Source organism: Chrysoperla carnea, chromosome 5 (assembly GCF_905475395.1).
Source record: "Chrysoperla carnea chromosome 5, inChrCarn1.1, whole genome shotgun sequence".
In the NCBI taxonomy this organism is placed as follows: Eukaryota; Metazoa; Arthropoda; class Insecta; order Neuroptera; family Chrysopidae; genus Chrysoperla; species Chrysoperla carnea.
In genome coordinates this window covers 6,347,670-6,358,836 of record NC_058341.1, presented here as the reverse complement: position 1 = coordinate 6,358,836, position 11,167 = coordinate 6,347,670, and the positions used below count along the sequence as shown (strand labels likewise).

At 30.2% G+C, this 11,167-nt stretch overlaps 2 protein-coding genes across 2 annotated transcripts; both read right to left on the bottom strand.

The window, feature by feature from the left end:
• Nucleotides 1–5,046: 5,046 nt before the first annotated feature.
• LOC123301754 (60S ribosomal protein L19-like) lies at nt 5,047–6,399 on the bottom strand. Its single transcript, XM_044884640.1, has 3 exons — nt 6,315–6,399; nt 5,846–6,246; nt 5,047–5,262 (listed from the first exon to the last, which is right to left on the bottom strand). The coding sequence occupies exons 2-3, from the start codon at nt 6,225–6,227 to the stop codon at nt 5,066–5,068; spliced, it is 579 nt and encodes a 192-aa protein (XP_044740575.1). The 5' UTR covers nt 6,228–6,246; nt 6,315–6,399; the 3' UTR covers nt 5,047–5,065.
• A 1,547-nt stretch (nt 6,400–7,946) lies between these two features.
• Nucleotides 7,947–10,104, bottom strand: LOC123301753 (glyceraldehyde-3-phosphate dehydrogenase 2-like). The gene is made up of 3 exons (XM_044884639.1): nt 9,960–10,104; nt 8,959–9,207; nt 7,947–8,884 (listed from the first exon to the last, which is right to left on the bottom strand). Exons 2-3 carry the CDS (start codon nt 9,196–9,198, stop codon nt 8,123–8,125), a joined length of 1,002 nt encoding a protein of 333 aa, XP_044740574.1. The 5' UTR covers nt 9,199–9,207; nt 9,960–10,104; the 3' UTR covers nt 7,947–8,122.
• Between the last annotated feature and the right edge of the window lie 1,063 nt (nt 10,105–11,167).

The following is an 11,167-nucleotide window of genomic DNA, read 5'->3' as shown; positions in this document are numbered from 1 at the left end:
ATTCGGAACTACAACTAACAATTTTTATGAAAGTTTTATAAATACTTGTTATATATATATATTATTAAAAACGCAACTAATACAAGTTGCAAACATGTTGCAGTAGGTAGGTATAGGTACATGAAATCACACCTTAAAAAGGTATGGAAGTACACTAACTACCGATTCAATTAAATTATGAATGTCAAAAGATATTTAACATATAAAGTCTTGTTTACAATAATCTTTAAAAGCGGCAAAAATGACAGCGGACGTATTTACATAGTTTCTTTTTGTAAGATTTTGGTTATGGAGATTACAGGTAAGGAGGAAAATCTTAAAAAGAGGTCAAAAATAAAATAAGTGTCCAGGTGAAAACAGAAAAAGTTCTAAAATTGACCAGAATGGCGCCTGTGTAGCAAAAGGTGTTTGATGTTCTCTAACTTCTCTATCCTTCTCTAACAATTTATTTAGATCTTTATCTTACGCTTTTATTTTGTTTTAAAACTTACTCTTTTGCTGCGGCAGCGCCACCAATTTTATGCTTTTCGTGATTCTCCTTATCTCTACCCTTCATACTTTCGTTGTCGAAAAAAAACTTCATTTTGGTTTTTAAAATTCTTCCCTCCGGTGTCTTGTTGATGCATGATGTTCCGGAATTTAAAATATTCACTCTCATGTTCTACCAAAAGTATTTAAAAAAAAATTAAACTGGTGATGTTAGGACCAACCATTGTAAATCATTCTTTAACAATTATATAATCAATTTCTTTTATATTATCTCAAATAAATTAACTGATTCAATTTAATAATAAATTGATATAAAAGATACTTTCTCCATTGGTCGAGTCATTTTTAAATTACATTTGTCATCCATTCAAAGTAATTTATATGCGCGAATATTTAATAAACTTGTATTTACATTATTTATTACATAATTATTTCTTTGCTTGTATCATGGATTTTATTGCAATAAATTTTTTTAAATTTTTATAATTGTTCACGTTTTATTTATGAGCTTACATATTTCTTCCTAGATCAAAACTTGCTTAGTTTTTACACAATTTTCTTTATTAAGGAGTTTAACTCGCCAGTATTAGAAAAAAATAAATGAGTACCGGAATATTTCGAAAAACTATTTTAGATTAAGACTTAACCTATTATAAAAAAAATTATTTTACCATGTATAATCTAATATTTTTTAATTAACATGGGAGGCGAAAGGATCCTTTAAGTTCAGGCGGCTGTAGCCGACTGTGCAGAAATAGACGGTAAATTCACGAAGATTTAAAAAAGCCCCTTTTGATAGAATTTGCTACGAGAACATATATATGATTTCTCGCTATCAGATATCTTTAATAATCATTAAACAATCATGATTTTAATCAGATGTTCAAAAAAGCAAGATTGTTATATAATCTTAATTATTCAAAAATTCTGAGAATAAAAAATAATAAAAATATTTAAATTTTTGCTATATGCAATAAATTTAAATGAAGCAACTTTTTATTATTAACCGTCTTCAAAAAAGAAAGGTCCACTGTTTTTAAGTATTCACGGTGTCTCCGATTACAGATGCCAAATAAAATGAGACAGGAGTACATAATTGAACCAAATTTTTAGAAAATAAAATTTACTTCAAATTTATCTTCTTTCTTCTTTTTGCTATAAAAATGTTTTGCTTCAAATAATTGTACTAAAAATAATAATTCATTAGACCTCAGCAAGTTAAAAAACCTAAGAAAATTATTTTTTACTTTTAAATGCATGGATTTTTTTAAATCAGTACCATTTTTTAAAAAATATTTTTGTTTTAATTGAGACAACACTCAAATAAAATATATCTTTTGAGAATAAAATGAACAGCTCACTTTCCCCTTTAAAAATAACAAAACAGAAATGTATGTCCATTTGAATAACAAGAAAGAAATTATATTTATTAAAAAAATTAATGTAATTTCTTATTATCGTACAAATATGATCCATAATAAAATATATCGAATCTTGTTCAACTGCTTTTTTATGCCTGTTTCACATGTCACATTAATGCTTTCTTTTTTTTTTTTAAACAAGTAAAATTTACAAAATTTTAAACAATCTCGAGAACTTTTTCGGGTACTGAACCCTAAGCTCGCAAAACGTACTTAACCAAAAGACGTAAGACAAGCAAGTCATTGAAAAGTTCCAAAAAATTTTACTCTTAGTATTTTTACTAAAGGTAGTCTTGACCATATTTTTTTTAGACAATCTATTGCTATTTGCTAACATTAACTTTCATTCGGAAAGCAGATGGGTGAAAGTCGAGCTGAATTCGGATCTTAGACTATAAGAGCATGAGTAGTATAAAATTATAATTACTCAAATAATATCCATGAAAAGTTTCGCTCTCCAAAAAATATTTCAAGAATCGCTTGGGGTAATTATCATTGCTACATGTGAATCAGGCATAAATTTAAAAGACAATAATACGATATACTTAAATCTTATGACTTTAAAAATTAAATCATTTTTCCTTCCTCATTCCCACTAGGCACTAAGAATTTGTGCGTGGGGTCATCTCTACCAAACCCCAAATCCGTAAAAAATTTATAAATAGGATGAAGTAATTTCATAAGATTTTAGTTTACACAAAAATTATTGTGCGTGAAATATTAACCCGTTTAAAATATTACGTAATGTTTGTTATGTAGTTTTACTGTAATTGGTATATGTTATATAGAAAATGAATAATCAAAATAATCACGTGAAGGGATGGTTATCCCTAATATTAATTTTATTGGGAATTGGTACAGTGAAAGCTGGTGGACATTTATTACGATTTTTAATATTGGCTGCGGTTGGTTTATGTGGTATGTGGATGTTACATACGTTAGCAACAGATTTTAATAAAATACGAAAAGGATTTCAGTCGGCGCGCTCGTTGTTACGACTCAAACGTGATTTAAATATGTATGATAATTATAGTATGACACAACGGAATATGTCGTTTGCGGTACCATTTATTGGACATGGGATTGACGAAAATGTAAGGCATAATTTTATTAAAAATTGATATTGAGGAAATCAATTAAGATGTAATTTCATGATAATGCTAGTTCAAAGTTCAAAAGGACTAAAAAGTTTAAAATATTTTTGGTTTGTACACAACTTTAAATTATTTATGATAGGCAACTAATAATACAAACAGGTCAAATAATTGCCTATCCTATACATACACAAAGAGTAAATTTGGACTGCACTCCGCCACCAAATTAGCAAAGAGTAACATTCATAATAAGAGTAATCATGATTAGCTAATTCTTACTGATGATGACTACTTGGTAGTCGAAATACGTCTTTATAAAATACAAAAAACTGATCTAGGAAATTGGGGCAAAAAATCGAAATTTATTTCAAGGTAAAATGGTTTAAGAAATATTTGTCCTCATTTATGATTGAAAAAAAATTTCCAAAACAATGAAATTGAACTAAGAACTGTTTTGAAAAAATTTAACTAAACTATCGATTTAAGATAATTATTTTTAATTTTAGATGAGCTTTTTGGATCAAAGTTTAGCTGGTATATTAGAACAAGATCCAAAACAATGCGTGAAAAGTTTTGTTTGTCAAATAGCTGCAATGAATCGTACACAATGGAATGCCGAAGAAAATGCTATTATGAGAGTGATTAGGTAAATTTTGACATAAATATTAATGACCTAAGACTTAAAAATAAAATTTGTTTTTCAGTTTAACTGCGAATAATCGATATTGGCCAAGTATGGAATTACAGAAAGCCATAAAAATTGGAAAGAGAAAAAACAATATTAAAGATTGTCAAAATCAATACGCTAGTTGTCCGTTTAAAGCTGAAACTATGTTATCAATATTGAGAATGTTTAAAACTTAGTAAGTATATACAGGGTGAAATGTTTCAAACGAAAATTGTTAATTTCAAAGTTACACATCTTATTGAATTCGATCTAAGTTTCCCGGTTCAATTAAAACCCCCTCTAATTCATAACTGGCAAACATTAGATGAACACTTTAAATTAGAAAGTTGTTCTTCTTAAAAGCGCAAACACTTTTTGCTTGCAACATTTTTTTGTAAATCGAATAGTTTAGACAATAATTGAGCTTTTTGCACGTTTCTCCATTCAATTTAAACAAAGACGGGCTTTTGTAATGTACGTAATAACAATTGTGATAAGAAAAAACAATTTTGAATAAAATTTTTCAGTCCATTTTCGCCTAAACTATACGATTTGCGGAAAAATGTTTCAAGTTTCTAGCCGTTCTGAAATCGACTATACCCGATCCTAGATCCGCATATAAAGTTACTAGCTGTTACCCGCCCGCTTTGCTGGGCAACATCCCCACTTGCACCTCTCCCTACACATTTCCTTGCGTTGGATAACATTTTTGTAATGTACACGTCATGCTCTTTTATTTGATACCCCACTTAGGTATATTTGTAAATATTCGATATTTCCTTCCCACTTTCTCGCTACACCTTTCTACCCTCCGAAGGTTAAAAAAATTTCTAAATGTAATTTAAAACATTCTGACCAAGTTTTGAACTATTAAAAGCCATAATTGAAAAATATGAATTTTTTATTCATGAACATCCCCGCAACCCCCCTTGTGGGTGGAATTTCATAAAATCCGTTCTTAGCTGACCTCTACTTGGCAAAAGGAATATTCCTCCCAAATTTCAAGTCTCTAGGTCTTATAGTTCCAGAGATATCGTGATGAGTGACTATCTATCTATCTATCTATCTATCTATATCTATAGAAAGTCTCCTATATATTTATAGATGTAAAATAAATTTCCTTTTTATTTTTTTCAGGGTTGAAATTGTAGAATAAAATAAGTTATATCGTTCAAAATATTTTCAAAAATTTTGATGAAGATTTATCTTGAAGACTGAATATTGATAATTTTAAATCAAAATTTCAAAAAGAATGTTTATTAGAAGACTTTAACCCATACTTGTAAATTATTTGTAATTATTAACAAAAAATTTGTTTTAAATATTTTTTATGAATAAATTTTTACATTTTTGTTTTTCAAAATTGTCTTTCTTAATTAAATTAAGTATTAAGTTTACGATTGTTTTTCAGGTGTACCCATTTGAATTGCAATTTTTTTAGCATTTATACGTTCGGCACGTCGTCGACGCGCTTCTTTAGCACGTGCACGATACGCTTCAGTTTGATCACGTAACATCTTTGTACGGGCTTGCTCCGCTTTCTTCTTGTGTATATGTTCAATAAGTACACGGCGATTTTTGAATATATTACCTATAGGAAATCGAAATAGATTAGCGGTTGTCAAAATTTAAAATTACAAAAAAATTGTACAATCATGGGCGGTTCGAGAGGAGAGAGGGTGTCATTGTCAGTTATCTCTTTGACGTGGACTACCCATATTGGGAGGATATGGGTAGTTAGATGAAATTTTATATGAAATACTGATGTTTTGGGTACAGTAATGCCACCTATGTCAAATTTTAAAAAAATCAACGATTTTCCACGTTTTCCCACAATTTTTTGCAATTTACTCGAAATCTATACGCATTTTAGAGAAAAAATAGAATTTCCGATCGATTTGTATATACAGAATGGACCATTTTAATCTATATGCATCTGAAAATCTCGCCAGCGGGGCCATCTATTAAAAAATGACCTCAACAAAAATTGTAGAATTTGATGAGGTACATCATGTTCTGACATCAGGTTTGGCCTAGTTCTTCGAATTTCATTAATAGCCAATTTAGATCCTAGACGGTAAGAGACAGAAAATCACTTTCCCGTGAATATGCGCTATTGGGGAACCATCGATCTTGCCGATGACTCCACAAAAAAATAACGAAATTATAATTACCTTTCACCTGCAAGTATAATTTATGATACAAATGTTTATCAATTTTCTTCTTTTCCCGATACTTTTTCAATAAATTACGTAATACCCGCATACGTGTACACCATAATACGTCACGATGCATACGTGCATTCATTGTACCTTTACGTTTACCAAAACCACGATAACGTCCTTTTAATTTAGCGATTTTCCGTTGACGTATATGACTCCGTGAATGAACTGCTACCGGTTTCTTTATTATTAAACCATCTTTAATTAATTGTCGGATCTTCATACGTGAATTTACATTGGCAATTTGATTCGTTTCATTTGGATCAAGCCAAACTTTACCTTGACCGCAACGCATTACGGCCGAGGCTAAACGTCGTTGAAGACTTAAATTCATATTGTGTTATTTTCTATTTCTAAAAAATAATTAGGTAAATTTAATTAAATTCATTTAGATGTTGAATTAAGTAAAAATTTTACTTACGATAAATTCAAGTTTCAATCACTGAATATTCTGCTTATATCTAACAATAACAATTGAATTTTGTTTACATATCCGCCGTTGTAGATCAAATTCAGGAAGTATGAAATTGGCGGAAATATAAATGTACAGAGGTTATACATTTTACCAAAAAAATTAAGGAACTATTAACGTGTTGATTGTCAGAAAATATAGGAATCGAAAAATTATGGCGTTTTTTGGCTTTGTATGAATGTTTTCTTTTTAAGGGGCTATAATTTTTTGGCATATTATACGTAAATTGTCAATCACTTCATAAATTTTTTTGGGATTTCTCCTTTTGGTACGAGAACTGGCAACGTTTTCAAAAGTTTATTTTAAGACGGCTGAATTTCAGATATTTCTTTCGTTATTAAACTTAGAGATGAAGTACGTTTTGCACCTAAGAGCGGTTATTGTTATCGCTGAATGCGTGCTATAGTAAACCAGCCAAAATTCGTTCTGGCAATTTAAAATTACATTATTTAATTATAAAACTAGGTCATATTAATATTACAGTCACGTTAAAATGATTTCAAAACATTTTTATTTTAATTATTAGAATAATATTTGGCACGATGTTAGCAGCGGTAAAACTGTCGGGCAATTATAATTTTTATTGCTTAAAAGACATAAAAAATGATTTTAAAATATACGTTTTTCGCAACTTTTTTCTGGAACTCAGATGTCAAATATACTTCATTCTTACCAAATTTTTAATACGAAAGGAAATATCCAAATCCAGCTGTGTTGGAATCAATTTTCTTGTAACGTTGCTAGCTCTTATACTATTTGAGTTCCCGCAGGCCTTTTCCAGTTAGGGCAAGCACTGTTGTTCACTTAATAATCTTTAAATAGATGATCTAAGCTCATAATTCTGTGCATATATTGTCATCGACAAATATTCCGCTTGAAATTGGTGAGTGGCTTAATTATACCTGGCCTAACAACTTTATGGGGCATTCTCGACATCCCTCACTCTTTTAGACACGACTCGGTAACTTATTGATCGAGTCAACTTTATTTTATCAATGATAATGTTTACTGATGGACTCCAAAGCAAGTTTAGTCGATTTTTATAAGCTTTAACTTTAACCGTTTAAACTTGAAAATGAAAATAGCGCCTAAAATGTATTATATGGGAATATCAGTTACATGTGTGTGGCTATCTTTGTCTATACTTGATATTTCAACAATTAACTCAGTCAATTGTTTGTTTTCACTTGTTATTAAATTGTTTATAACATTTGTAATTTTTACCCCCAACAAAAATCATTTGTGTCTGAAAAGTTTCTCAACATAGTTCCGATTCCGTATCAAATAAGACGTTAATCATAATTTTTCGAGAAGTGGATATCAGGTTCGTCCCAAAATGGTGCTTATTGATAAGAAATTTCCAGATAGCTAGTCGATTTGATTGTTTTTCCTCATTTTCAACTACTTTTCCAGAAAAGTTAAAACCTTTATTAAAAAGGTAAACATAGACATACAAAGGCAAAAATAAAAATAAAATTTACGTTTTTTAAAAATTTATTAAATTTTTTGTTTTTCTAAAAATCTTTTTAAATTAATTGCATTTTTTATAAAAATCATGAATAAAATTATTGTTTTGTGGATTGCAATTAGTTTTTTTTTATTTTGACTAGTATTAGTCTCAGTAAATATTTTTTCTAGATCATGGATGAATTACTTGTTTTGTTTCGAATTGGTTACATAAACAGGTTTTATTATGAAATACCAACATGTGCGTATGTATATTTACGCACAAAAAATAATGAATAAATATTATCCCCTTAGTTATCCTTGGTTTGAATGTATTTAATTAAATCAATAACTCGACTTGAATAACCGTATTCGTTATCGTACCATGAGATTAACTTAACGAAATTGTTGTTTAATGAAATTCCAGCGGTGGCATCGAAGATACTTGATCGATTGTCACCAATAAAATCACATGATACAACTTCATCTTCTGTATAACCTAAGATACCCTTCAATGGACCATCAGCGGCTTCCTTAACTTTAGCTTTAATTTCATCCATGGTGGCTGGTTTACCCAAACGTACAGTTAAATCAACAACGGATACATTTGGTACTGGTACACGGAAAGCCATACCGGTAAGTTTACCATTCAATGCGGGAATTACTTTACCAACAGCTTTGGCAGCACCAGTTGAAGCTGGAATGATATTTTGTCCGGCACCACGTCCATCACGCCACAATTTACCAGATGGACCGTCAACAGTCTTTTGTGTGGCAGTTGTGGCATGTACGGTGGTCATTAAACCTTCAATAATTTCAAAGTTATCGTTGATAACTTTGGCTAATGGAGCCAAACAATTGGTTGTGCAACTAGCGTTTGAGATGACTTTTAAACTTGGATCGTATGCTTCTAAGTTGACACCACATACGAACATTGGTGCGTCAGCTGATGGTGCTGAAATGATTACTTTCTTGGCACCACCTTCTAAATGGGCAGAAGCTTTGTCGATTGTTGTGAATACACCAGTGGATTCAACGACGTATAAAGCACCAGCTTTTCCCCATGGAATTGCCTGTAAAAAGGATATTTTTGTATTAGTACTAGTTTTTTTATAAGTCCAGGCAGGAGGTAAAAACTTGATAATACCTTTGGATCTCTTTCAGAGAATACTTCAATTGCTTTTCCATTTACAACGAGTTTACCACCTTCAGCTTTAACATCACCCTTGAAGATACCATGTGTGGAATCGTATTTGAATAAGTATACCATATAATCCAAACCGATGAAGGGATCATTGATGGCAACAACTTCTGCGCCACGTTCTACTGAAGCACGTAATACAAGACGTCCGATACGTCCGAAACCGTTAATTCCAATTTTACTCATGATTGGTATCTGAAACAAAATTACCACAATTAGATGTTATACAGTAATTAAATCACGAAATTTCGAGTACATTTATCTATTAGACATAAATTTTTTGAAATCAATCTGGGAAATGATATTTGAAAGAAATTTTTGAAAATATCTGAGAAATCCCTGACCATTCCCAATTTTTCCTGGTTGGGAATATAGTTAAGTAAATAACTTAAATTTGCAAATAGGAGTATAAAATTGTTTTTAGTGGGTTTTAATAACGATTGATCCAACATCCCAAGGATGTCATAATCATTAAATAATTATAGTCAAGAGATAATTAGCAATACGTAACAGCTTTTTCCCCATGATTATAAATTAGTGTGGATCCTATTTCCTCGAAATAATTAAAAAGATTTTAATAATAACTGAATTAAAGAAATAATAATTAGATGCAAGTGAGAACAAGTAAAAAGGTGTGGAACTTATTTTTCTTCGTAAGATTAATAATCAATCGTTTCAATTTATGCCGGTTTAATTAATTCAATATCCAATTGTTTAAATAATCGCATAAACAAGATTAATTAATTCCAAAGCTTTAATAAATAAATAAAAAAAATCAAACCCGGCTTAAAGGTCAAATGAAGGACATCTAAATCAAACAATTCTATTTGATTCTAATACAACTTTAAAAACAAAAAATTTAATTACTTGAAAATTATGACAAAATGCAAATAATTAATTATTAATAATTTATTTAAATTAAGTTAAAAAAATGTTTATATAATTACCTGATATTTGTTAGAACAATTTATTACACTGAATGCACAACTTGTCCGTACGGTTTCTAGTTTACGAGTGTCGTATGAAGGGCACGAATTTATAGTTATTCAATCCAAAATAAAGTCATAGGAGGGTCACGTGGTTAGATGGTGAATACGTGCACCGTTCGCGTACATCGCGCATCGTACATGAGCTATTACACGCATATTATCATCAATGTACTGAATGTCCCAGAAGAAGCGATCTTTTACAATTCATACCCAGAATTATTGCCTTATAATAGTCTTCGTCTAAGAATTATTATATATGGACAATATATTATTAATTTCTGTCAGGAAATGTTTAGCACAGTTACTGTCCATAAGACCCGTATGAAAGATATCCTTGGCTGTTTTCAGTCAAAATATGGCCATAACTCAAAAATTCTCCCTGCTGGTGGCCAAATACGTTCGCAGTGATACCGTGAGTATACGAGAATCATCGAACTTACTAGTTAAGTTCCTGCATAAATCTATTTCGCTATTTTTTTTTTCCAAATCATAAATGCATGCAATCTACATCCACACTAATATTATAAAGAAGGAAGATTTGATTTTTTGTTTGTTTCAAAAGGATAAACTCAAAAACTACTGGACCGATTTAAAAAAATTCTTTCACCAATATAAGGCTACATTATCCGCGAGTAGCATATAAAATAGGGTTTCGACCAAAAATTAAAACCTATGATATTGAAAAAAAAAGGGAGCATAAATGAGGGTAAGGGAAATGAAGTAACGCAGTACAGATTGTTTTAAAAGTTGAAATTTCGCAGCGAATCGGTTATATGTCTACTATAGTATCCTAATATAAAAATAAATTTAAAATCCATGTATTTGCAAATTTAATTTTCTGATTTTTAGCCAGGGAAATCATTTTCAGATAATATAATAATGAAAGACTCAATTTTGGAAAATTATTCTGCTTTTAATTGTGCGTAAAATGTGCAGAAAGCATATTATTACAATTTTATAAACATATTATTAATTATTTTGGTGTAATTAAAAAAATCATTGATGTGTTAACGGTATTTGATCGCTATTATTATGGACCTTAGATCATTTATGGATCGATGTAGACATAGCAGGTTGTTGCATTTTAGTTAGTATGCCACATCTGTGATATTTGTGGCAAAGTGTGTTTTTAAAACCGCAGAAAGTGTATTGAAATTTGCATATGG

What these genes read in the sequence shown, in the direction of transcription:
- LOC123301754 (XM_044884640.1), bottom strand. Translation starts at nt 6,227, where the DNA reads ATGAATTTAAGTCTTCAACGACGTTTAGCCTCGGCCGTAATGCGTTGC. An exon ending in ATTATACTTGCAGGTGAAAG is followed by an intron (nt 5,263 to 5,845) that starts GTAATTATAATT and finishes GATTTCCTATAG; the next exon opens with GTAATATATTCAAAAATCGC.
- LOC123301753 (XM_044884639.1), bottom strand. Translation starts at nt 9,198, where the DNA reads ATGAGTAAAATTGGAATTAACGGTTTCGGACGTATCGGACGTCTTGTA. An exon ending in TCTCTGAAAGAGATCCAAAG is followed by an intron (nt 8,885 to 8,958) that starts GTATTATCAAGT and finishes TCCTTTTTACAG; the next exon opens with GCAATTCCATGGGGAAAAGC.